This window comes from Hemicordylus capensis, chromosome 6, assembly GCF_027244095.1.
Source record: "Hemicordylus capensis ecotype Gifberg chromosome 6, rHemCap1.1.pri, whole genome shotgun sequence".
Classification (NCBI taxonomy): domain Eukaryota; kingdom Metazoa; phylum Chordata; class Lepidosauria; order Squamata; family Cordylidae; genus Hemicordylus; species Hemicordylus capensis.
Window position 1 is genome coordinate 169,197,814 of NC_069662.1, and position 27,467 is coordinate 169,225,280.

Genomic DNA, 27,467 nt, shown 5'->3' on the forward strand with positions numbered 1-27,467 from the left:
TAACTAAGCCTTGATTCAGAGTCGGGTTATGTCTGGCCTGCTGCAGCTTCCGTACTGCAGGTCCTTCACACCAGCAGTTCAGGGTGCTTGTTCTGAGCTCCCCCCTCCCCACATGGCTGTATCCAGACCCTTCCCGTCCTTTCTTCACGGGCTTTTCTCCTTTCAGAAATGTCGGGCTCCTCGTCCTCACCTGACCTTCTCTCCCCTCTCCCTCCCCCCTCCCACTGGATGCTCTTTCTGGCTCCCTTCCACCTCCCAAGCTCCATCTTCTTTGCCAAGTGTCCCTTTGCAGTGGCTTCCTTCTCGACCAAGTCCAGCTTGATAGGTATCAGGATAAGAGAGGGTGTAGGTCACTCTTCAAAGGTGCAGCCCACTCAACATGGCACTGACCAGCGAGCGAGGCAGCTAGGGCGGCTGGGCCTTCCCAGCCGCCATGCACTGCAAGCCACCCAATGCCACTTCCACCAGCAGCTGCCAGAGGCCTCAGCCCGTGACCAGTGGGAAGCGCAGCAAGTAGGCCAGCCAAGAACAGTTGCATGGCTAGCTGGCATTTGCACCTCTGTGGAGCCAGCTGGCCTGTGTTTTGCGAGAGGAAGGGAGGAGGAGATGCACAGGTAGGCGGCGGAGTGAATGAGTCTGGTGGGCCGTGCGAGGGTGCTTCATGGGAACACTGGCCCGCCCAGAAGGAAAGGGTCTCCAAGAGTCAGCCACTCCAAGATCAAGCAGTTGCAGGGGGGCAGCCTTTTCACGTCACCTCAGGCTCCAAAGCGCTCACCCACCAACCTTGCTAATGTCATTCCTCTGGCTCTGCAGTCTCTTCTTGTTCACAGGATGATCCCCCAGGGGGTCTTCTGGGCACCCGCCAGAGCGGATCCTCCTCTATTATTAATGAGTTAATTGAAACATCACCCCAGCGGTGGCAGCACTTTGGTTTCCGGCGTCTGCCCCGGCCCTGAACTCTTGCTACAAGGTCCCAGTGGCTCGGGCTGCTCAAAGACCAGGGCCCTCCCTGCAGAAATGCAAAGCAAGCGACAACCACTACAGGCACAGATGCCCTTGTTTTGCTGACAGATGCTAGGGACCATTTCCCTGCTGACCTTCTGCTGTTGGGCTAGACAGACCTGGTAGAAGGCAGCCGTGAGTGCTCAGGTCTGCGTGTGTGTGGAGCAACGAGTGCAATCTCTCTTAGCAACTGTGAACACATAATGGATTTCTGGGTGCAGGAACGACAGCAAAGGATGATGCAGCCGTGTGGAAGCTGAGCAGCCTGGCTCTGGATAGCAGAGCTCCATGGAGGAAAGATGGGGTACAAATGCAACAAATAATTTGGAGGGGAGGCTATTCCAGTTTAAGGGACACATTGTGGTGCTGGAGACACATTCTATTTGTGAGGAGTGTCCATTGTTTCAGAACTCCACATTTCCAGTTATTTCTGGCTTGTTAAGCTTGTCTCCCTCATGGAAAGGGAAAGATCTGTTGAAAAACTGTGAGGAGATGATGGTGCCAGTGACCTACTGAATACCTTACACAATGAAAGGGAAGTAGGTAAGTGTGTGCAAGAGAGCACGAGCTGAAACCTTCATCGGCTTAGAAGACTATTGATCTTACTCCACTGGAAATGATCCTTGGACAGACTGTGAAGCGTGCCTGAAATGGCCTCAAGACACAGCCTCCCCTGCACAACGACAAACACCAGAACCTTCCCCATTACCAAGTACTCAGCAATGGTGGTGGTGCATGCCTCCTTGCTTTAGTCACATTTGGGGATACCCCTCTCACAAATTGAACCGCTCTTTGCATAGCACTTGAATTTAACTAAGTGCCCAGCCATACAAGCGAGCCAAGCTTCCCCATGGTTCCAGAGAGCACAGGCACTGCCTTGCTGGATTAGACAAAAGTCCATGGAGGCCAGCATCCCATTTCCAACAGTGGCTAGTTACATGTCTCATAAGGAGGGAACAGTCTTCTGTTAGTCCTCAGCACCTGGAATTTGGAGAGCTCATGGCCCCATTCAGGCAGGCAGCAGCTTCAGTTGATCTCTCCTCTATGGATTTGTCTAGCAAGCCACCCCTTGCTAACTGAACAAAGAGGCACCTTTCAAAGTGGCGATTCTCTTTATATAAAGCAAGGGGAGAGCAACTGGCCCCATCCAGCCCCAGCACAGCATCCCTCCAGTGGCTGTTGCTGGTGTCTACCTTATTTCCTTTTAGATTGTGAGCCCTTTGGGGACAGGCAGCCATCTAGTTTATTTCTCTATGTAAACTGCTTTGAGAACTTTGGTTGAAAAGTGGTATATAAATATTCATAGTAGCAGTCACCGCTGCCACCCATGGGTTCTTACCCTTGTGGCCCAGATGTTGCTTGGCTAAAGGTCTATCGTCACCACCCACAAAGCCCTTGGGTCACCACGGCTGGCAATGATGCGAGCTCAACATCTGGGACCCAATATGGGGAACCTCTGGACTAGTTCTTGTTAAAAAAGCAACATAGGTTAGTGCCCATCACCTCCTCCCGCAGCAGTGAACTCCACAAGTTGTGTATGCAGTGTAAAGTAGGTTTCCTCCCACCACCCAAAAAGTGGGCCTACTTCCTATCATCCTCATTGCCTGGCAAGTGAAATCCAACTTAAGAGCATGCGACCCCCAAGCAGCCAGAAGAAAGTCTGGGGAAGAGCCACAGCTCAGAGGCAAAGCCAAGGCCCCAAGTCAGGAGCTGGTAGCAGGTGATGGGAAAGACCCTTTGTTTTGCCAGAGACTGTGGAGAGGCTCCACCAGTGTGGATAATACTGAGCTTAGGTGGACCAATAATCTAACTTGGGAGAAATCAGTTTCATTTGTATGGTAATGGTAAACAGCTGACTGTTTAGCTAAAAGCTACAACTAACTTTGCCCAATGCTACAGGCAATGTGAAGGTGGCTGCCACAGATAGGGAGCCCATAAAATTCTACCCTCTGGTAGGTGGACCTGAGTGAAACACCACCAGACAGGTGTGGCATAGAACCAAAAAAGGTAAGAGGCATCTAGCTGGAAAGAAAGATGGGTCAGGATCTACTGCCTCTTCTCAAGGTGGATGGGCACACCAAGCCATGCTATTGGGGAATTTCCCAGACGTCTTTGGCAAGCACATTCAGAAGTAGACTTCTAGCTACGTCCAGTAGGGGGCATAGTTGGACCCAGAACAATCTGTAGCTCTAACTGCCCACATAGCATGAAACCACCCATATTTAAAAATAAAAATTAAAATAAAAATCTGATGCTTCTGAAAAACTCAGGCTGGAGTTTTGTTGGATCTCCAGAGGATGAGGTGCTTCATAGTTGGGCATCTATCTGCTAGCACTCGCTCCTGTGCTTTTGCCATCCAGAATCTGGCTCTAAGAATGTAATAATCATGAGGACTACCTCATCAGAGACCACAATCCACAACAGGACAATAATGTATCAACAACATCTTAAAGGGCTTCCTAATTTAGCCATAATGAATCTCTCTAAACCAAGCATCTATAGAGAACACCTACTTTTAAAAAAGAGTTCTGTTACCTAAAAGATGCACTCTTAATTACCTAATTTCGTGAGCAGAATGCTGTGGTGGGATCAGTACATTTAAGCCTGCAGTGTGGGGAGTGACGCCAGTGCCTGAACAACAGAGGGATTTGGTTCTGACTTCACAAAGTCTCCTAGTGGAAATACTGCTGAGGGGTTGAGAAGTTGCACAAAACTTGGGCGTCCAGAATCGGCAAGAGGCCTGCTTGGAAAGAAGGTCTATTGCACTGCAGGTGGCAGAACACACAATGAGCAGTGCTGTTCCTAGAGAGCCGGGCAAGGGTTTGGCTTGGGGCAGCCAAGACCCTGACTGGCTGCTGAGCTGAATACCAAGTCAGAAGACACCCTAACCCTCTCAACAGCTCATTGTCCCCTGCACTAGGTCTCGCTCTTTCAGAGGATTAGTTTCGTCCGGGAGCTGAGGTGCTCAGCATCTTAATGATAGAGGCTAAATTACATGGGGACAGAGGGGGGGGAGACAACATCCTGGGCCATCTTAGCAATGATACCGCTCTCGCTCTCTTGCTCTCTCTCTCACCCCCACCCCACAGGTTTCATTTTAAATAGCTACCCTATTTATAGCAGTCATCTTAAGTGGCACAGCGGGGAAATGCTTGACTAACAAGCAGGTTGCCTGTTTGAATCCCACTGGTACTATATTGGGCAGCAGCGATATAGGAAGATGCTGAAAGGCATCCTCTCAGACTGCGCGGGAGGAGGCCATGGTAACCCCCTCCTCTATTCTACCAAAGAAAACCACAGGGATCTGTGGGTGTCAGGAGTCAACACCAACTCGATGGCACAATTTATTTAAAGCAGCTACTTGCAGAGCTGAAACCCAGGATGCTCACCCCAGGACTAGCAATAGCCTCCCCAAAATGCTATGTCCCAACACCCTATCGACTGAGTTACTGTAAGTGTAACAGGAAAAGGGATTAGAAAGAAGAGCTAAGAACATCCCGTTTGTCTACTTGCTACTTACACTGAAGGGTCAGGATATGGCGAGTGGGGCAAAACTGAGAGTGCTCTTGTACGGCTCCCATTCCTTTCACAGAGGATTGCGCTGGAGAACTGCCCGGTGGTTGTGCCCTGTATTAATTTGTTGGGGAATTCTCCCCTACACATTTTCCTGCCCTCAGAAACTCAAATGCCTTAGGCTGACCTAGAACAGAGACATTCATTCAACCCAGCTACCAGAACCCAAACCAACCCCCTGCTAGCAAACTTGATCCACCTTCCAATAAACACACTAGCCAGACGCTTAATTCTGTTTAAAAAACCCGCATTTTTATTTCACAAAATTGAGTGGCTGTGTTGCTAGAACAAAAGGTCCCCGCCCCTCCCCCCCATACTAGGTTGGAGAAAACAAAAAAAGGGCAAACTTGCCTTGCTTTCCACTTTTTACAGAACACACAATGGTGTTAACAATTCAGAGGATGCTGCAGGACACAAACAGTAGAGTAAAAAAAAGTTCTAGAACCTAGAAATCTAGAACCTTTACACTTGAAGTGGATTTTGCTAAAAACAACCTGAGGTTATCAGTCTAAAGAGGACCACGTGTGCAATCTCAATTCCATGCTGCTCCTAAGACAAGGGGAAGGAGTTTCCTTTCTGAGAGGAGGGTGAGAGTGTGTGTTGGAATAGAGAAAGGGCTTCATTCACACGGGTTTTTTTTGCAGGGCGGGGTGTTCCTGAGAACGAGATGGAACACATTTCCCCTTGGTGCTCTAAGCACCGGAACTACATCCAAACAGGAGCAGAGAAGGCAAACAAACAAAATTGCTCTCCTCATCCATAGTCAGCCTGGGCTGCTCTTGAGGGCTCACACCTGGGTCCTTAAAGGGAGCATGGAGAAGGTTTCCTGGTGTTGGGCGGCAGAGACTGCTGGGGAGAAAGGTGGTGCAGTTCCCAGGGCAGCCCTGTTCCTGCTGCTGTGGAGCCTGAGGCAAGCAAACCACTACCGGGGGACCTTTGTATACAGGGCATTGGGGGAAGGTCCCAATCTCCCACCTTGCAGTGGCGTTTAACTGAGTGGCTCCCCTCCAAATGACCCAGTTTTAGAAGGGTCCCTTTGCAAGGTCATGGAGGTCTTAGCCAAAGCAGAAGTTACACAATTACATGAAAACTCCCCTTGCAAATTGTAGAAAGGATTGGGGTGAAGTAACAGAGTGGAAAGAGGATCCATGGGAAACTCCTAAGACCTGGGAGAGCTGCAGGGTGTGTAGCAATTCAAAGCATCACCTGCGTTAGTTGTAAACAGACAGTCCCCCAAGTCTGCAAATGTTTTCCTTGCCAGTTTGTAACTGGAATGTGTCCAAGATATTCAAGGGGGAGGGGGCTGCAGGGCGAGGAGGTCTCAGTGTATGTGTGCACGCATGCGCGCGCCAGCAAGGGGAACAAGGACGCGTTCTCCAGCTCCCACCAGTGCCGCTCTAGAAAGGAAACGAGCCCTGTGCTTGCTGAGCCTGGATTGTCCCCATCATGCAGCTGTTGGCAAGAGGCAGTCCTGATGGCCCCAGCCCCAGCCCTCTCCACCTGGACCCCTACAGTGGCACTTCACTGCCTATTCATTTCAAAAAGCGGAAAGACCACAATATACGCTCCCAAGAAAGGAGAGAACACTCAATGGGTTTTATTCCTTGGCTACTGAACTACTGGGCGGGGGGGGGGGGAGAAGGTGTACCAGCCTCCCCGTGGCTCTTTCTGACGGAAAAGGCTGGGTTAGGAAATACACCGCGGCAGAGGCTTGATACCAATTGATCCGGCTCTTCTCAGGCGAGATCGATATTTCCTTTTAATAAGTCTGCACGGCAACCCAAGAGCTCCAAAAGCTTCCTGAGTAATTGCCCACCTGCAGCGCCTCTGGCCAGCCTAGGGCGGGGGGAGAAGTGTTGCCTTCCCCCTCTCCTGCTCACGGGACCAAGCCACAGCTCCTCGGTGCTTTACCGCTAACATGCTGAAGCAATCCCAATCCACTGGAAGGTGCTCCTGTTTGAGGGAGCACAGAGAGCATGGAGACTGAGGAGCAAAAGTGCGCACCAAGGCGAAGCAGGGGTGTGTGTGTGTGTGTTCGTTCCTGATGGGAAAGTGAGGTACCAACAGCTGCCACGGCACCTTTCTCCAAACTACCAAGGATGCAAGTCCAGGTGTGCCTGCAGGGGAACAGAAGCCACGGAAGGAAGGAGCAGAAAACCGGGGAATGGTGATTTTGGTTGCTACCATCATGGCTTGAGAAATGCCTTGCTTCTGGGCCACTCAGGGTGCTGTGGAGGCCGGCAGACCCCCTGCAGGAGGCGGAGTGGCCCCATCAACCGGAGCCGGAGGCTGCTGTGCCGCTGGAGGGTCTGGAACAGAGGAAGACATGACATGCAGAATTGAAACAGGCAGCTTGGAGGGTGCATCACCAACTGGACCGACTGCTCTGAGGAGTGCATCTCAACTATCTGGACAGGAAGGCCCATGGGTGCAAGGGGAAACCATGCCTGCTCTCCTAGGTGCTGGTTTTCCAGCGGGGACAATGTCACCACTTGGCTTCATCTTCTGGTTCCGCCCCAGAGTGGAACTCCCCGCTCTCCCAAGTCTAGAACTGGAAGACCAGGACACCTCTCACCCCACCTGTTGAACTTTATCAACACGAACATCTGACTATGGCAGAGGACAAACCTGCCTGCCAATTCTGCAGACAGGAACATCCCTGTGGGACTCTCTAGAATGGGGAGGAGGGCTGACATGGAACAACCTTCATTGTTTCCATGTGTCTCCATTCCCCTTTTAGGGGAAGGAAAAGCTAGGAAGAATGAAACAAACATAAAAACAACATTTACAAGTCTGAACATATGACTTTAGGAGTCCTATTTTTTTTATTTTTTTAAAAAATACATAGTCCTTGCGCAAAAGACGGGAGCAGGAGCAGTCTGTGAGGATGAGTCTGTGAGGATGAGGATGAGTCTGTGAGGATGAACCACCCTCAGAGACCACACCTTCTGTGTGATAAAAACCAGAAGAGGGAGCCTGTTTTCTGACCAGGAAGTAGCACTATCCCAGATGTAAAGATCATCATCTGGCCACCTGGGAGGGCAAGAGGCATAGGAACAGCCCTGCTGGATCAGGCCCAAGAAAGCCCGTCTGGTCCAGCATCCTGTTACACACAGTGGCCCACCAGATACCTCTGGGGAGCCCACAGGCAAGAGGTCTGTGCACACCCTCTCTCCCGTGGTTGCTCCCCTGCAACTGGCATTGAGAGGCATTGTGCCTCTGAGGTCGGAAGTGGCCCACAGGCACCAGACTAGTAGCCTTTGATAGACCTGTCCTCCATCAATTTCTAAGCCCTTTTTCAAGCCATCCAAGCTGGTAGCCATCACCACATCCCATGGCAAGGAATTGCATTGAATAATTTTATGTGCAGTGTGAAAAAGTACTTCCTCTTGTCATTCCTACATTTCCCAACCTTCAGTTTCATGGGATGATTCCTGGTTCTAGTGGGGGGTGTGTGAGAAATTTCTCTCTGTCTACCCTCTCCACTCCATACATAATTTTATAAACCTCGATCATGTCTTCCCTCAGTCACCTCTTTTCCAAGGTAAAAAGCCCCAGATGCTGTAGCCTTGCCTCATAAGGAAGGTGCTCCAGGCCCCTGATCATCTTGGTTGCCCTCTTCTGCACCTTTTCTAGTTTTATCCTTCTTAAGATATGGTGACCAAACCTGCACACAGTACTCCAGATGTGGCCGCACCATAGATTTGTATAAGGGCATTTTAATACTAGCATTTTTATTTTCAATCCCCTTCCTAATTATTCCTAGCATTGAATTAGCCCTTTCCCCAGTGCTGCCATGCACTGACTCAATACTTTCAATGAGCTGTCCACCACGACCCCAAGATCTCTCTCCTGCTCAGTCACTAACAGTTCAAATCCCATCAGCATATATGTGAAGCTGGGTTTTTTTGCCCCAGAGAGATCTTTCTGCAGCTCCTAACATTTCACTATCCTAAATCGTTTAGTGTCATCTGCAAATCTGGCCACTTTGCTGTTTACCCCAACTTCTAGATCATTTATGAACAAGTGAAAGAGCACTGGTCCCAGTACAGAGCCCTGGGGGACCCCATTTCTTATTTCCTTCCATTGTGAAATCTGTTCATTTATTCCTACCCTCTGTTTCCTGCCCTTCAACCAATTACCTATCCCCTTATCCTATGACTGCTAAGTTTACTCAAGAGCCTTTGGTGGGGAACTTTGTCAAAAGCTTTTCAGAAGTCCAAGTATACTATATCAACCGGATCGCATTTATCCACATGCCTTTTGACACTCTCAAAGAACTCCAAAAGCTTAGTGAGGCAAGACTTGCCCTTGCAGAAGCCATGCTGGTTCTTCTTTAGCAAGGCCTGTTCTTCTAAATGTATAACAATTTTGTCCTTAAGTATGCTTTCCATCAATTTACCCAGCACTGAAATTAAGCTGACTGGCCTGTAATTTCCTGGATCCCTTTTTGAAAATCGGAGTTACATTGGCTACTTTCCAGTCCTCTGGTACAGAGCCTGATTGCAGGGACAAGTTACATATTTCTGCCAGGGAATCAGCAATTTCACATTTCAGTTCCTTCAGAACTCTTGGGTGGATCCCATCTGGCCCTGGTGATTTGTTAATTTTTCTAGCAAGGGAAAAGAGCACTGTACATTTCTAGGATAAGACAGGCAGAATGGATTTCTAAACTGGTGAGAGAGCATGTAATGGGAAAACACATACACACACAGCGCACGTTTTCTACTCACACAAGCCGTTTGGAGATGCGAGGGCCCCCCGGGGTCCAACAATGTTTCCAGTCATTGGTGCTGCACCAGATGAGGGAGTGCTGCCACCGCCGCCACTGGTGCCAGTTGGGTGAATGCTGGCTGCAGTGGTTGACAGGATCCGGCCTGGCATGGGCTGCCCAGGCATCATGGAGCCCGGGCCTAGGATCTGACCTGTTGGGGGTCAAGATGATGTTTACTCTGGAGCAGCAGGAAAGGGTTTGAAATCTCTGCAAGCTATAGGTGCCAGAGGCACATCCTGTGCAATCTCTAAAAAGACAGAGGGTTGCAAGAGAGAGGAATGGGGGGTAACAATGCCATGGTGACAATCCTGTGCCAACAATGCCTCTTGGGCAGCTTGACCCGCACAGGGGATGCCAGGGCACAACTGCCGGATTGTGCACGACTAAGGGGCCATGTGGGCTTTGTAGCGCAGTGTGCTTTTTTTCTTTTATGTTTCTCTGGCTCACCTAGTGCTGATGGGCGTCAACAGGAGCCCTTTCAGAAGGTCTTGTTGGGTGTGGTTAATTCCCAGCCACTCCCACCCAGAGACATACCACAATTGCCCCTTTTGTTCATATTCTGGATTGAAGCTAGGCAAAGATCATTGTTAACTGGCTGTAGGAGGAAGAGATGCACCAACTGCACAAGCTTTCAAGAACTCTGTGTAATTTAGTAAGCTCAAGCTCACTGACTATGGATAAGCACCTGCAATTTTAGCACACACATCCTTCTAAGGAAGAAAAAAAGGTTTCCTTGCAAAAGGCCAGGAGAAAAGAGAATGCCAAGGAGACTCTAGTTCAGGAAACAGCTCATTAGGTTGTCTCTGGAACTATTATTAAAACAGCACTATCAGCATGCAGGGTACAAAACACGTGAAAAAGGCCTTGGAGAGTGTGAGCAAATATGGTCTACAAGTTGCTGGGTTTCATCTCATCAGCTGTAAGGACTGAGGGGTTGAGCCTGTACAGATGGAGGCGGTTTTAAGGGGAGCATGCACTCTTTAAGGGCCTAAGGGGCCCTCTGGTTCTCTGCTGTCCCCGAGGGAGGGGCTTGATCTCACAGACTTAAGTGATAGGGAGAAAGATATCACTTGAACTTCAAGAGTTAACAGTGGGAGTGGTTAGACCATGGAACCCATTTCCTGTGGTGGGGTGGGGAGACCTCTCTTATCACTGAAGGAGGCGGCTGGAGATGCGCCAGCTCAGGCCCTCCTGCAGTAAGCAGAGGGCTGGACTAGATGGCCTCCGAGGCCCTCTCCAACTCCAGATTCCCATGAGGTAGGCGAAAACCCTTGGAGAAGGCTCCAGGCTTAAGTATCCACCCATAGCCCTCTCACTTATGGCTGTTTTGGCTCTTTTGCACTTGGCACACAAGAATCTGCATTTGCAAGACCGTCTGTGGCTTTGCTGTGGTCTATTTAGCTTGTACCTCAGACTTGATTATCATCAGCTCCTATTTTGTATTTGGCAATTTAGTATTAGTTGCCACAAATTCTCTAATTCCACTAAGTATTTTAACATGAACTTAATACCCATACTATATACTGTATGTTACTGTGACACACCCACACACATGCATCAGCTTTATTTATTGTTTGATTTACTATTTTATTTATTTGCTAATGTGTTTCATTAGATATGAAACTGATGCACATCTAATGAAACATTCTGCTTGGTAACTGAACTTTTAGTATTTTTTGGTTCTGAAATACATCTGTTTTGTAACAAATGTGCCACAATTATTGTTGACTTATTTTGCTTGGAATTTATCATACTGCGATTGAGTGTCCTTCTACATTTAACAGCTTGTGTAGTTTTTGATATTAGATGTATCTGAATGTGTTAGTGAATGGTTTTACATATTGCCATGTTTTCATCCTTCTGATTACTTTGGGCCTTGTTCAAAAGAGGCGATCAGGTTACAAATATTAAACTCAACCCCCAAAAGGAGGGGCAAGGAAGAAGGGGCAGAGCTGCAGGTGCTCACCCACCTGCCTGCTTCCCAGCCTGATCCCCTGCCTGGCCGGAAGGGGTTTGTCTCCAGCCTTCTCTTCCGCTTCCGCCGGCCGGCCTTCCATTCGTCAGCCGCCTCCATCGCTTGGCCACAAGCCATGTCTGAGCCTGCGTAGTGGCTTCGGATTCTCTAAAAGTGACTAACCTCTTTTGTGGGGACAGCTATCACACACTAGGCACCAGCGACAACACAGCTTGCTTTTCAGGAACAGCAAGTGATGGCATGTTATTCTGAGAGTGTGCTGACCAAACCATCTTGCGGGAGATGGGCTCACAGTCTTGTTATTTCTGATTTTGTAGGTGGGGAACTGGCGAGTAAAAATGGGCTGCATCTACTTACACATTTATGCAAAGATTGTTTCAAAGGTAACAATCTCTAGGTAACGGGTGGGGGGGGGAGGAAGCACAGCTGCTGCATTTCTTCACAATGACCTGCCCCCCCCTTCACCATCCACTACCTTCAAGAAGCCTCTCTAGCCAAGGAAGCCCATTTGAGGTGGGAATGGACGCCAAGGAATTTCCTAGCTGAGCAGACGAATGCTGCCTGCCAAGCTACTGACTGCCAACCCTCACACCCACTTGCAGCCTGTTACTGTGACAGTTTTACTAGCATCTGCTTAGCATCAAGCATCGTTATTTTCTTCATTAAAACCCCTGAAACCAAACATACAGCTAGCAGCTTGGGGGAAAGTTTGCATTCTGTTCGGGCAAAGGCACAAGCTCCCCAGCAGATGACCCTCTCTGCTACAAACTGGGCAGGGACCACCAGGAACCCCTCCTGAAATGGCCCCCAGTTTTGAGAACTCAACACCCTTTCTGGGCGACAGTGTGCATAACGGACCACAAAGAGCCCATAACAAAGTTCAGGAGCAGATGCACGAAGACTCATGGCTGGGCTAAGCAGCTGGGAACTGACGAACCCCAGCCAAGCTCTGCTCCTCACCTTGGCTCCAAGCACCACCACAGCCCCAACAACATCGTGCCCACAGAATGCAAGAGCAGACCTGTGAGTTCAGACCCCAGCGGGCACAAGCCAGCCCACAGCCTGCTTCCTGCAGTGGCAAGCCAGAGATCAGCAGGAAGCCCACACGCTGGGCAGGAAAGCAAGGGCCCTCCTCATGTTGTGGCCCACAGAAGGCTATGCAAAGACTCAAGAGGGCAGACTGGTTTCTTGGAAGTTGCCTCAAGTTCAAAACCTCCCATCTCTCTTTGTCCTCAATGCCTGCTCTGAACGCATAAATGACCAGCTCCAACGTCTTAAAGCCAGCAACCAGAACCTTCAACATTTATGCTCCAGTCTCCAATCTGCATGTGACTTATTCCAAGGACACGGCATGGGGTTGTGGGGCCACAGCACCCACTCTGCATGCAGAAGGTCCCTGGCTGACTCCCTGGCAGCATCTCCAAGTAGGGCTGAGAGAGCTTCTCACCTGAAACCTTGGAGAGCTGCTCCCAGTCAGTGGAGACAATCCTGAGCTAGATACAGGAAGCTGCCATATCTGAGTCAGACAACAGGTCCATCTAGCTCAGGATTGTCTACACAGATGGTTGCAGGCAGGAGCCTCTTTCAGCCCCATCTTGGAGATGCCGCCAGGGAGCACCTTCTGCTCTTCGCAGAGCGGCTCCATCCCCGAAGGGAAATACCGTACCTGACAGTGCTCACACATCAAGTCCCCCATCCATATGCAACCAGGGTGAACCCTGCTTAGCTAGGGGGACAAGTCATGCTTGCTACCACAAGACTAGCTCTCCTCCAAGGGTCGGACTCGAATAAGGCAGCTTCCAAGGCTCCTATAAGTTCCTATGAGTGTCTGGTCTGTAGACTCTCTCTTTTCTATGCAAACATTTGAGAAATTCTCTTTTCTCTTCCTTACTCATTTGGGTTCAGCACCTGGAATGACCCCAGCAAATCTTCAAGCAGCCCAAGTGAGAGGAGCAAGACTGTGTTGTTACTGCAGCTAAGCAGACTGAAAACCTGTCAACGCAGCCTGGCCAAAGGTTTGCAGGAGGATTTTCCAGAAAGAGGGACTGCAGAGCCCATCCGTGTGTGTTTGCATGTGCACGCACGCACACTCACACAGCCTCCAGCTAGTGCTCTCTGATGCGCAGCTATGACATTTCCGCCATTCCTTTAAAGAGCAGCAGCAGCCGCCGCCGCCGCCGCCACCAAGAGCCTCCTCCTCCTCAGCAAAGGCGGTTTCCACTCTGATGGCTATGAAAGAGCTTCGCATCTCTGAAGAGGGACGAGGAAGGCGGCAGGCTCCCCGAGGGCTCTTCCTGCCGAGTTCACCCAGGCCCTCAGAATTCCTCCGCATTGGACCAGGTGAGCACAGGCCAGGCCACGTGCCATGGCAGAAGCTGCACATCAGCCCCCCCACCTCCGGTTCAGCTGGAAGTTACCCAGTTTGGCTCACTCCCCTCCCACAACAAGAGAGCAGACAGCAAACGCAGCGAAGCGTGACCCTCAGCCAGAGCACACTGTGTGAATTTACTGCTGCTGGCATCCGCCTGTCTGCCTTGCTCCAGCTCGCTCTCACGGGATCGGGGGACAGGCACCAAGGCCAGAGCAGGCCTGGCAGCAAGAGAACACACCAACCCCAGGGCGGCAGCAGCAGCCTGTCACAGGCCCACAGCTGCCAATCAGGAGTTGAAGCAGAAACCGTGTCAGTCAGTGGGTGGGAAGGCTCCTGTTCCCAAGTTCAGTATCCAGGAGACACCCCGTCCTTGGTGCGAGCCGCTTGATCTCAAGGGCCCAAGGGGAGACTAGTCCCCCCGGGAGGAGTGAAGACCAGAGGCTGTCTGTAGCTGGCTCTGAGTTACAGCTTTGCCTCTGTGAAGTTTCTGCTGTTGGCTCCGGTTATGGCGGAAAGGAACAGATGCATCCTTTCTGCAGAGCAGCTCCATGTCGCAGGCAAACGGAACAAGCACCCATAGGCTCTCCCCAGTTCTTTCCTCGCCTGAGAACATGAGCTGCATGAATCAAGTCTTCCATTCAAAGAAGACCGCTTCCTTCCCTCCCATTCACAACAAGACTGGACAGGGCTTGTTTTGTGGAAGCTCCAAATGCAGGACATCACGTATGGCGGCAGGTGGTGCATGGCTCAGACCATCCTTTGACCAAGGAGCCGCAACAACAAGAGAGCACAGAAGCCAACACAGGAGCCAGAGAACCCCATCCAAGGCGATGAGAAAAGCCCCTTCTGGATCAGACCACAGACTCAAGTCCAGCATCCTGCTGCCCACACCCCCGCCCCCCACTGCAGAGAAGCCCACAAGCTGGGCATGCAGCCTCTCCTCCATTGTAGCTCCCAGCAACTGGCATTCAGGGCTGCCCCATGTCTGGAGGGTCCATGGCCAGAAGGACTAAGAGCCACTAACAGACCCCCTCCTCCTCCTCCTCCCTCAATGTGTCAAATCCCCTTTTAAAACCATCACATCATCTTGTGGTGGCCAATTCCAAACTGTGTTATGTGAAGTACTTTCTTTGGTCTTCCCCTAACCTATGCTAATCAGTTTTATAGATGACCCAGAGATCTAAGAAGTCATCATTAGTGCATTAGCTGCAATAACCTTAAAGGAAACATAGAAAAAAGGTTAATAATCCTATCATCTTCATCAAGTCCTACTTCCCAATTGCTAAAGCTCATCTTCTGGTTGAAAAGGCATTTTACTTTTGAAGGCTCAGATTTCCCTCCCTTCATCACTTTTATCCTCTCTTCCCTGCAGTATATTAATAGCAACAAGCATCAAAGGTCATCTGTGCAAATTAAGGCTATTCCTTGAAACTCCATACAAACTCAATAAAGGGGACTGGCAATCAAACTTCCTTCCCTGCCTGCAAACTGATGAAATGTTTTCCTATCTGCCCTGGGAGATTTCACATGCTTCTTAAGCCTCAGATTTCCCAAGCCCTTCCAGCATAATCAAGATGCCAACGTCAGTAATAAAGGAAGAGACAAGGCTGGAGCAATCGACTTAACCCAGTTCACACTAAGCTGGGCTTTTGGGAAAGACGGCTGCACAGATCCAACACAGGTGTCCTTACCACCACCATACCCTGCAGCCAGCTCCAACTTGGGCCCAGCTAGCTTTGTTCAAAACAAAACTGGGACCCGGGTGGGCTGGGCTTTTGCTCAGCCGCGTTGCCCTCTTGAAGGGCCAGTGTTTGCCTTGCACTTTCACATTCACAGAGTTCCCAGTCAAGAGTAGCGTTCTGCCTGGGATGATGTTGCAACCAGAACTTGTAGGAGTAGTCTACTTGACCCTGGAATGTCTGGCACGGGGAACTGATCAGCAAGAGAATCAAACACTGATTGGGACTAGCAATGCCATGGGTGGCAGAGTAAGAGGGGAAGACATTGTGTGCTAGGGAAGCAAGGAGAGGACTGTGAGGAGAGGCATGGCAAGGATAGGACAGAAAGAGAAGAGCCCAAATTACACCTGACCATTTAAGATGAGGTGTTGTAGGAGACTAGGACCTGAAGTGTAGTATCACAGATTCTGGGCAGATGCTGTGATGTGGATCTTGGTTGGAATCCAGGAGAAACTTCTGGAAATTTTAACACCATTGCCTTGTGAAACGTGGACACCTGGCTATTTTGCAAAACTCAGACTCTGTAAGTTAAAATCAAATGCACAACTATAGGTAACGGAGACTAACTTAGGTAAGAAGTAGTAAATGCACCAGTACAGGAAGGGGGAGCATGACTTCACAGCAGTACACATGATACTGAGTGTATCTAGGCGTCTTAGCAGACCACACATTGAACATGAGCCAATATCGTGATGCAGCAGCTAACAAAGCAAATGCAGTCTTGGGCTGCCTTAACGGACACATGGTGTCCATATCACAACATGAGACAAACATAAGAACAGCCCTGCTGGATCAGGCCCATCTAATCCAGCATCCTGTTTCGCACAGTGGCCCACCAGATGCCGCTGGAAGCCACAGGCAGGAGTTGAGGGCCTGCCCTCTCTCCTGCTGCTACTCCCCTGCAACTGGTATTCAGAGGCATCCTGCCTTTGAGGCTGGAGGTGGCCTATAGCCCTCCAACTAGTAGCCCTGATAGACCTCTCCTCCATGAAGTTATCCAAACCCCTCTTTTTAAAGCCATCCAGGTTGTTGGCTGTCACCACATCTTGTGGCAGAGAATTCCAAAAGTTGATTATGCGTTGTGTGAAAAAGTACCTCCGTTTGCTGGTCCTAAATTTCCTGGCAATCAGTTTCGTGGGATGACTGACCCCTGGTTCTAGTGTTATGGGAGTGGGGAAGAATTTTTCTTTCTCCACACCATGCATGATTTTACAGATCTCTATCATGTCTCCCCACAGTCATCTTTTTTCTAAACTAAAAAGCCCCAGGTGTTGTAGCTTTGCCTCATAAGAAAGGTGCTCTAGGCCCCTGATCATCTTGGTTGCCTTCTGCACCTTTTCCAGTTCTACAATGGAAGTAATCATTCCACTCTATTCCATGCTGATCTAATCTCACCTGGAAAGCTGTGCCTACTTCTGGGCATCACATTTAATGCCAACAGTGATAAACTGAATGGATTCACAGGAGGGCAACCAAGATGGTGAGGGGTCTGGAACAGTGTTCCCTCTACCAGGGATTCTCAGATGTTGCTGACTGCAGCTCCCAGAATCCCCAACTGCAATGGCTTTTGCTTGGGGATTCTGGGAGTTGTAGTCCACAACATCTGGGAATCCCTGGTAGAGGGAACACTGGTCTGGAAATCAAGTCCTATGAAGACAGTTAAAAGAGGTGGGTGTGCTTAGGCTGGAGAAGAGAAGACTGGAGCAGGATAGGATAGGATAGCTGTCTTCAAATATCTAGAAATCATTTCACATTATGCATCACTGTCAAGTAGGAGGAGGAGAGGACTGGTTCTCTGCTGTTTCTGAAGTCAGGACGAGAACAACTGACGTTACAAGCAAGTAGATTTAGGCCAGACAGTACGAAGACTTTCCTAATTGTAAGAGTGGTTTGCCAGTGGAACAGTCTGCCTCATGCAGCAGTGAGCTCTCCTTCACTACAGGTTTTCAAGCAGAGGCTGGATAGCTGCCTGTCGGGGATCTTGTAGTGGATTCTTGAACTGTGGTGTGTGGGGGGGGGGGGCATGGGGATTGGCCTAGAAGATCTCCAAAATCCCTTCCAACGCTAACATTCTGTTATTCTAGTCTGGGGCTTTCAACCTCCTATTGCTATTTCAGGAAAAATCAAAATGCTGCGGCCTTTGATGCTGCTTTGGCATTCTTACCGTAAGGCACCCTACCACTGAGTATAGAAACTGCAAATGTCACAGGCCTGAGCTATATTCACTTAGATAGTAACATCCATCTACATCCAGCACTGTATGAAGAATGAGAAGACAAGTCCCTGTCCCGAGCGGCTTACAATCCTTATCGATATTGACTCAAGGGAGACCACAGAAGGGGAAAGGGAAATGGAGGCAGGGTAAACGGGTGGATATTTAAAAATTTCAGCTACATGTACTTGAACTTAATTGTAGTAGGAAATGGAGAGCAGCATACCGTTGTCTCAAAAGGATTCATGGCAACAGTGAATTTTAAGACAGGTGATGAAGCAAATAAGAGGAGGCATGGCCCAAATGTTCTGGGAAGTGGTTACAAGCATAAGGGGCAGCACGGGAGAAAGGGTGGAAATGTCTGAGGGAGAAGTCGTCTTTGGGATGGTTGATGTGGGTGGAGCTGGCGGAGAAAAGGTCACAGGAAGGACCAATGGGACACGAGAGCTGAGGAGGAGACCACGGTGGGCTTCAGAGGTACAGTTAAGGAGCTTGTGCTGAATCTGGAAGCAGAAAGGGAAGGATTTAAGGAGGGCAGTGCCATGGTACGAGTGACCACGGAGGGGCATTAGGAAGGAGGTGAGTGGACCCAGATGAGCCAATGGAAGACCAGTGAGGAGGAGGTGCAGTAATCGGGTGTCAAGAGGTGACCAGGATGCAAATTACAAGAGGAAGGGCTGTATCCTGAGATACTGTAAAGGGAGAAGTAGCATGAACTGGCAGCAGACTTTACGGGGAGAAAAGGAAAGAGAAGAGGCAAAGATAAAGCCAAGGCTTGGGGCCTGTTCAACAGGTGGGATGGGGATACTGTCAAGCAAAGCGTGAGAGGGGCGGCAGGCTTGGGAGGAAGGATGAGGAGCCTGGATTTAAACACACTGAGCGACAACTCCTCTCTGCCAGGATGCAGAGCATGCACTTGAGCTGTCCTGAACGACTTATTTGAGACCATGAACTGTGCAGTATGCTGGTAGTCTTCATTAATCTGAAAGATGCTGGATTCCTGTCTAGGGCTGCTTATTCTACCATATACCTTCCAGGGGTTCTCAAACTTGGGTCTGCCCAGATGATGGACTACAACTCCCATCATCCTTGTCAACACTGTGGCTGAGAATGATGCGAGCTGTAGTCCAACATCTGGGGACTCAAGTTTGAGAACCCCTTCTTTATTCTGACACTGCTTTCTTTAAATACAAGCTAGAGCCAGTTTTTGAAAAATATTTTCATTATGGGCTCTGGAGCAGTTAACAGCTTAAAATACTCACTGAATACAGGCTTCCTCTTCTCAGTGTATTAGCTTTTACACGAGACATTTCCAAAAGTGTTCACTAAAACCAAGAGGGCCAGAAACCTGCGTTCTTTAAATGGAAGCTGCCATTTTTGTCAAGGGGTGTCCTGAGTCACACTGACCTCTTTTGTCTAGCCCTGGAAGAAACCTGGAGGGGTGCAGACAAGCTGGGAGGTAATGCAACCATTCCTTCCTGCAAGCACAGAGCTGGGAAAACAGCTGAGGATGAGCTTAAGAATGCAGAGTTGCACAGGAAGGGTGCAAGTTTGATCGTGGCTGTGGGGGCAGACACCAAAGGCAGGGTGGGAGCTAGTGTAGCCTAGTGGCTAAGTGACCAAACTGCGAACCATTACATTTTCAGTCCAAATCCAGCCTCTGCTCTTATCTCACAAAACAGCCTTAGGCAAGCCATGATTCTCTCAGCCTCCTATCTGAAGATGATAATGCTGACTACCTTACTGGACTGTTGTAAGAATCCCTGACTGTTTGCAAAGTGCTTGAATACTCTGAAGCATCCATCTAAAGACATTCTGCCCTCTCCCACTCCCTGGTAGAAAAGGGATGAGCACCCGGCTCTGCCTGCAATCTAAGCTGGAAAATCAAGATCTTCCTTATTTCATTGTAAACTGTGCCCATTTCCTGCTTGCCAATTTCCAGCTATGCATCACAGCACCCAGAAAATGGCTTCCCACTAACATTATTCTTGCAACGGAGACATGACGATCTGTTAAGGCATGAGATACTCGCAGGCGACTTTCTGGTCACAGCAGCTTTCAACCTGACAAACACCACAGCAGAGACCATCCAGTGAAAAACAACTACTCAAAACTGGATTAAGCATTTGGCATTCCAGTCAGTGGGACCAAAAAAAAAAAATGCTTTCAGGGAGAAAGAAAAATATAGCTGGAAATTCACAGGGGCTAAAGCGGGGGGGGGGGGACGGTGAAGCGTGACCTACATAAGGGAAGGGAAAGCTTAAAGAAGAAAATAAGGCAGACATTTCAGGAGGAAAGGTTTGCTACGGAAAGAGGCAGTCTACTGAAAAATCCTTCCACACTGCACTCTTCTCCTTGCCCGGCTTCCAAAGGCATCCTGTGAAGCGTTACTCTCACATATGCTGAATGACACAGATTGGGGCTTTGGGTTCAAGGGGGAAGCCTGCGCATGGACAGGCCTTCGGGGACTCTCCTGACACATTTATTGATTGCTCCGCTCTGTTAACAGCCACTGATAGCATTCTGTTAAGTGGAGGAGGTCAAGCAGAAGGCTCGGTAGCCCTGCAGAAGCTCCGGCTCAGAATGTGCCTGACCTGAACATGTCAGGAGGATACAGTTGTGCATGCCACTCAGCACTATTGCTATTTGTGTGGTTTGTTTAAAAGATTTGTGTTGCCTTGCAAACTAAACGGTTACAAGTCAACAACAGAAAGGCAGAACATTTCGTGCTTCCCTAGGTGCTCAAAGCTCTTGCCACATACACTGATGGCATCGGCATCCCCCTCCCCCTCTTACACATGGAGGGGGACACTGAGGAATAGCTGCTCACTTGGTCTGGATCGTGGGCTTCCGGGCTCGGAGTCAATGCACTTGCCTAGATCCCAGAAGGGGCAGAAGGCAGCTAGCTGCTCCAGTCACCCCCCCCCCCCGGCAGGAAAGCAAGTGGTGGGCATCTGTGATCAGCTCTCTGGAGAAGAACAGAGCGTGAGAGTCGGAGCAGGGAGCGCATGCAAATCACCCAGGAGCTCTGTCTGCAGTGAAACGCGGTGTCATTAGACATGCCTCCACTCCCTTCAGCCCCCCCCCGTCCCAAATTATGAATGGATTTCACCAAAGCCAAGCTCTCCGTGCCCTTTCTGCAGCATGTGCTCCCCTGGAGACCCACCGAATCACAGAGCCAGGCCCTGAATAATTCAGCCCAGGAGCTCATTGCGCCTTGTCTCCGGCTTCCCCCTCTGCCCGCCAAGGGCATTCCCCTCGCTCCTCCCCCAAGGGACAATCCACTCTCTGCCAGTCATCGAGGCACCAGACCAAATGCCATCTCAACGCTGGGGGGCCCACAACCGACGGGACACCCAGCAGCTTCTCTCACGCAGCAGGTAACACCATTTGGCCAGACAAAAGGTGCAGCATCAGGCAGGCTAACCGGCACGCCAAGAATGCACTGACTACCCTCAAATATTTATGGCTCCTAAATAAAATATCACTGTCAGGAGGTACCAAGTAGTGAATCTCACTCAAGTGTCTGCTGCCAGCATAAAGAGCCTGTACAGTTCCGTGCAGTCAAAGCCTCCTCTAGCATCCACAGGAGAGCCAATGCTCCCTGCCCGCCTGACTCCCTTTGTTGCCAAGTCTAGCAGAGGGGTTTGAATAGGCAAGGCTCCCCCCGGCTACGGCTGAGCTCCTGGCAACATCCGCACCGGCTACCTGCAGCACGAACCAGAGCTGGCCCCAGACACTGTACAGCCTCAAGCTGCTGCACTGCACATCTGAATAAGTGAGCCCCAGGATCCCTTGCAAGGCTGCAGGGAACGGTAAAGCACAAGTCTCCGATGGCACAGACCCAAGAGCGACAGGCCACCATCCTTTTGGCCATCACAAGACTGCCTCAATTAGTTTGTCCTGGTTGTTAAGGTCCTCCTCAGATATCCTTCTCTGGGCCCCCCTGCCTTCAGAGGGGAGGCAAGTGGTGACTCGTGAAGGGCCTTCTCCACTCTGCCACCCCAACTCTGGAATGTCCTCCCCAGCGCAGCTTGCTTGGCATGGAGTCTGCTATCATTTTGGAGCCAGGCAAACAATTTGTTGTTTGCTTGGGGATGCGGAGTTTTATGTAGTATTTTAACATGGCTTACTGACCTTTCTGCTGCAACTGTTTTATGCTGTCTCATGCATGTAATGTTATTTTAGTATTTTAATTATGTTAGCAGGTCTAAGAGGTTACCACTTAGAAGAGTGGGCCATAAATCCCTGAAAATCGGGAAGCTGCAACGGGTCCAGAATGCAGCAGCTCGCCTCCTCATGGGTGCCAGAAAATATGACAGGGTAACACCTCTCCTGCAGTCAGTACACCGGTTGCCTATTCGCTTCCGAGTTCAATTTAAGGTCCTGGTTCTGACCTTCAGAGCCTTGCGGGGCTTGGCGCCTGTCTACCTACAGACCCGCCTCTCCCATCCAGTTACATCCTGTCCAGTTAGATCATCTCAGATGGCCCTCTTGTCAGTCCCTGATTTCCAAGAGGTGCAGGGCTCTTGGACCCGCAAAAGGGCCTTTTCGGTTGCTGCCCCACTTCTTTGGAACTCTCTTCCCCTCCAGATTCGTCTAGCCCCTTTCTTACTGATCTTCAAATCTCTACTGAAGACTTTCCTTTTTCGCCAGGCTTTTGCCCTGTAGTTTACCTATTTGCTTTTTGTTAGTTACTTTAGTTTTTAGTTTAGAATGTAATTTTTAATGTTGCCTTGTTTGCATGTTTTTGTACACCACCCGGAGTGGTGGTGTACAAAATAAAATTAAAAAAATTAAAAATTTTACAAAATAAATAAAGGAGATCCTGGGGGAATCCTTTAGGATTGCATGCTACTTCTTTTAGATCCTAAAGTCTGGGTTGCTTTTGCAGCTGGATTAAAAGGAGGAGAAGCCAAATTTCAGTGGGGTCACCTCTCAGTAGCAGAGCATCTGCCTTGCATGCAGCAGGTGCCAGAGTCAATCCTGGCAGCATCTCCAAGATAGGGCTGAGAGAGATTCCTGCCTGAAACCCTGGAGAGCTGCTGCCAGTCTGTGAAGACAATACTGAGCTAGATAGCCCATAAACCACCTTCCTACAGATAGTGGGACTTACCAAGAAGAGTCCAAATGCTCAATGCATTTCAGCAACACCTTTTCCAGGGAGACACACACAGAAAACCTAGAAATGCTTTCGAGGAATTCCACTGGTTGTGGAAACTCAGCAGCCTGCCATCTCCCATTTTGGGTGCTGTCCTCAATTCTTTGACTCTGAAGGTGGGCCAGCACACTACACCTTACCTTTCAACTCCCAAGATGGCTAACAGAGACTTAAAACTACCATACTCGTAAACACAATAAAAATACAAAGAATAAAAGTGGAAGTGGCAAGAGGAAGAGAACAGCAGGAGCATCTCAAGCAGAAACATCCATTAAAAACAAGAACAAAACAGCCAACACAGTCAAGTAGCAGAAATGGTCTAATTAAAAGCCTGGGAGATCAAGACTGCTTTGAGCTGGCACCAAAACATTCGAAGAGTTGGCCCCAGTCGAGTGTCCCTGAGGAGATCATTCCCTCTACTCAAGGCAGCAAGGCAGCCCTACCCACAGCTGCCACCTGCCTCAACTCAGGAGGTGGGGGCACCCACAGAAGGGCCTCTGACACAGATCTGGGCCAGTGGGCAAGCTCTTTTGAGAGCAAAATGCGGCACAACACCCATCAAAAGGTCCCTTCCCTTGGCTGTACCTACAGCTTTAACCAGTCAGCATGAATGGCCCAGGACTAGTCTTTCTGAGGGGGAAAGAGGACACAGGATCGTCATTTTGCCTCTTTTTCCAAAGAAGTGGACAATTCAGGAAAAAAAATCCTCAAGTAGGACTTCTGGGGAATTGCATAAATGGATTGTGCCATTCGTTCGTGTAATTTGCATATCAAGTGTTGACCTTCAGGTGAGCATTGCAAAATTGGTTCAACATTCTTACTGCCGTATGTGCCCATGTTCTGTTATTATAGCTAGGCAGATCCATTCACAGAATAGCACCAGTCATTCACCCACAGGTTTTGCATATTAACACTGCTTCTCTCTAGCAAACAGTTTCAAGCTGCTATCAACTGCCTGACAGGGCAATGAGAGCTGAACTTGAGGGAATGATTTCCGCAGGGTCATTGAGCAGGGGCTACTTTTCTACCATTTAGGGGCCAGGTAAAGGCAACAAACACGAGTCATGAAAGATCGTGTAACTCACTACAACTGTACCAAATTTGGTTCAAATCAGTTAGACAGTCCTCAGGTTAGTGCACTTGTGCCTCAAAAGTTCACACATCCACCATCTTGAATTGGGGTGGATGACATCATCACAAACGACACCATTGGAGCATCCCTATGTGTCCATACAGCTCTGCCACGCCCTCGGTCTCAGACAGCGAGGAGGAAGGGGAAGCTGACAGCCTTCCAGCCGATGCAGGGGTGCCTGAGGAGCAGAGCCCAGCTGTCAGTACCCAAGAGACGGCTGCGGAGGGTCTGGCTGGTGTTTCAGAGCAGGCACAGCAGTCTGGGGCAGGAGAGACAGTGATGGACAGACTAGAGGATGAGCTGTGTGGGCAACCCCCACTGACTCCATAGCAAGGCATATCATAAGGCGAAGAGCACAGCTGGAAACTATCAGGAGGAGTAAACGCCTCTTGCAGAGGGCTGATAAGCCTTGAAACCCTGCCAGCTGAGAGTTATCAGCTTGGACTATAAAGCACGTCAACAGCTTTTTGTTAGCTGCTGGAAGACAACATTTGTCAACCCTTGTGTCAACAGCTTTCAGCCCAAGCCTGATATAGAGAACTATTCTGAGCCGTGTTTCGTTTCTGCAGCCCAGTTTGTATTGTGGACTATCTTCCTGGACTTCCCTTCTGGGTGGCCAGATTGCTGACAAGCTCTAGCAAATTTGATTTAAATCAGTTAGGCGGTTCACAAGTTAACCCACTTGTGCCTCAAAGGTTTACATGTCTGCCATCTTGAATTGGGGTGAATGACATCATCACAAACTTTCACAACACTGGGAAGACAGGCATTGCTGCCTGAGGAAGAGAAAGGACCGGGTTCCCCACTGTTCAGCCAAGGCTGAGCCACCAGCAGCAAGCCCCCTGGCTAGGGTTGAGAAGCCCTGCGTAGAGCAGTGAACTTAGTCCTGATTCAGGCCATCTCCGAAAGAATACTGAAGGTGCAAACATTAAAAGACAGGCCAAAACCATCAGCTGTTCTGTGTGCCACTACACCTCAGAGCTCTGGGAAGGCAGGGCAGTGAGAAACAGCTTTCTCATGGCCCTAAGTCCTACTTTCTAGTTATGCTTAGATGACCACTTATAAACCATAGGGCTTTTGGGGGGCGGGGGGCGGGCAGGCAATAAATGTTTTATAGGCCCCTTCAGTCATCTTATTCTGCGCTCTCTCTTTCGCAGCCTTGCCAATTGCTTAAGCAACATTCAGCTTAATGCTTCCCTTCATGCTCTGCTGGATTCACAGTGCTGCCTTTTAGCTGGCACTAAGAGGCAAGTAAAGCTCATTGGAGAATGGCTGCTGGGAACCCAGGCAAGAGCTGGGCAACCTTTCCCAGCCCGCCACCAAGCCACCAAGGGAGGTCAAGTGGGCTGGTGCCCCCTGGGCTTCTCTGCCTCAGGCCTCCACATTCTCTTCCTTTCACAGACAATCCTCTTTAGGAATGAGTGTGGAGGCTACTCAGTCAGAGATAAATCATTGCCAATCACTTCCCCACCCTTTCAGGCAGGCTGGGTCACCCTAGCCGAAATCCAACAGGCGGGCAGGTGCTCACTCTTCTTAGCAGTCTCCTTGCAGCTGGATGCACAAGCTGTAAGCTGACCCACCAGAGACAAGCTGGTGCATGAAGCAGGCATGGAAGTTGAGAGGCAAGGCAAAAGAGCAAGGGGAGAGTCTCTCAAAGTAAGGCAGGGGGGCAGGAGCTTTCACAGGACCCCTCCAAAGCTGGCTTGGAGCCACATTAAACAGCATGTCTACAGCACAAACTCCTCTAAGTCAATGAGTGATACTCCAACAAAAGATGCTTCCATCCACATGTGAATGTAAGAGAAGCCCTCCCGGGGCAGACTTTGTCTAGTCAGACGCTTCTGGTGGCTTACAGCACAGCAACAAGATGGTGAGGTTTTACTAAGATATCATGGCAAACAGCCCCTTTACTTGTCTCATCATTTTCTGAAGCCCTCATCACATAATATCTGCTCTGCATGTAACCATCCAAGGGAAGGGCTGGAATCTGTGCAGCTGCTCCCTGCTTTTTAGAAACCCACCAAAGTCCTAGATGTCCTGCCCCAAAGAGGAGCTCCAGCAGCAGAGAACCCAACACAGGCCCACAGAAAGTAGGCAAAGGGCAGTTGTCAAATATCAAACACCCATCAGATGCTCGTGATGCCATTTTCTGTCTTCAAGGGTATGATTATGAGGTTCGGTGTGGTTTAGAGCAGCAGTTCCCAACCTGTGGTACTCCAGATGTCAAGGAACTATAACTCCAATCATCCCCAGCCACAATAAATTGTGGCTGGAGATGATGGGAGTGGAGCATTGGTTCACTTACCGTGAAGGCGGTTTCTTGCTGCTGCAGCCAAGGGCATCTCCTTGAGTGGGTTGATTCTCCACAGGGCCCCTAAAGCAGGACTATGCAAATTAGTTAGAGTCTTTAAGAGGTGGAGGATCATGGCCCCACCCAGTTCCTTTAGGACAAAGAAAACCAAGAGCATTTTGAAGAAAAAACAGTAAACTACGAGTAAAAAATGCTCCAAAAACTTCTAAAAAATTGGAATAACTAAAGTAACATCAGAGAAAAAAACATGTAATAAGATTTAGGAAAAAACTGACAGTGTCGCCAAAATGGTGGACCATAGGAGCAGCTTTGGTTTCTAGGCTGAGAATTTACTCTCCAAGGGACGGTCCTGGAGGAGTAGACATGCGTGCTAACAAGGGCAGATTGAGACACCCTTGGATGCAGCAGCAAGAAGCTGCCTTCACGGTAAGTGAATCAATGCTCCACTCTTTGATGCTGGCATCCAAGGGTGTCTCCTTGAGTGGGGACATACCACAGTCCTCGGCCTAACTTGGGAGGGGAGCACCCTCGCTCACTCCAAAGGAAGGACCTGTTGGAATACTCACCTCCCATATGCTGCTTGAGCAGAGGCAAAGGTCACTGCCTGACCCATGTTTTGAGGCCAAAAAAAGGATGAACAACCACTTTGTACTTCAGATGTATTTTGAGCATTTTATGGAAGTCTTCAGGCACCTACATACATCCAGCTTGTGCCAGGATTTTTCTGCTGGATGAATTGGTTTTCGACAAAAGGATGGTAACATGACATCCTGGGACATATGAAAAGATGAGGACAACTTGGATTGAAAAAAGGAGTCAGGTATGAGCTTCACTGAGTTTTCTGAAAAGATGCAAAGACGTTTGTGAACTGAAAGAGCCTGGAGCTCAGACAGTCTACGTGCCGATGTGACAGCAACCAAAAAAGCGAGTTTTAGGGTCAGGAGATGTAAGGGGATAGATCTGATTGCCCCAAAGGGTGGACTCTGTAGAGTACTTAGGACTGTGTAAGTTCCATGTAGGAAAACGGTGCATCACTGGTGGGGATACTAGGGTTGCTCCTCTGAGGAAGCGCTTCAAGTGCAGGTGTCTTAGCTTGGAGCGCCTCGATCCCCCAGAAATTAGATCTATTAGGGAGGCGGCCTGTTGTTTTAGTGTGTTTGCTGAGAGACCCTGATCCAGACCGTCTTCATGCAAGAAACTGCAGTAAATGTTGCATG

The 27,467-nt window shown here is 49.5% G+C and overlaps 1 protein-coding gene across 4 annotated transcripts in view; it reads right to left on the minus strand.

The window, feature by feature from the left end:
• Positions 1–6,148: 6,148 nt before the first annotated feature.
• Positions 6,149–27,467, minus strand: part of SMARCC1 (SWI/SNF related, matrix associated, actin dependent regulator of chromatin subfamily c member 1) — a 163,882-nt gene continuing 142,563 nt past the window's right edge. For 3 of the 4 annotated variants that reach the window (XM_053262111.1, XM_053262109.1, XM_053262112.1), the window contains 2 exons: positions 9,309–9,500; positions 6,149–6,884 (listed from right to left, as the gene is read on the minus strand). In XM_053262111.1, coding sequence (XP_053118086.1) covers positions 6,796–6,884; positions 9,309–9,500 — 281 coding nt within the window. In that variant the 3' untranslated portion in view covers positions 6,149–6,795. The remainder of the gene's footprint in view (positions 6,885–9,308; positions 9,501–27,467) is intronic. The other variant, XM_053262110.1, reaches the window with a different exon arrangement.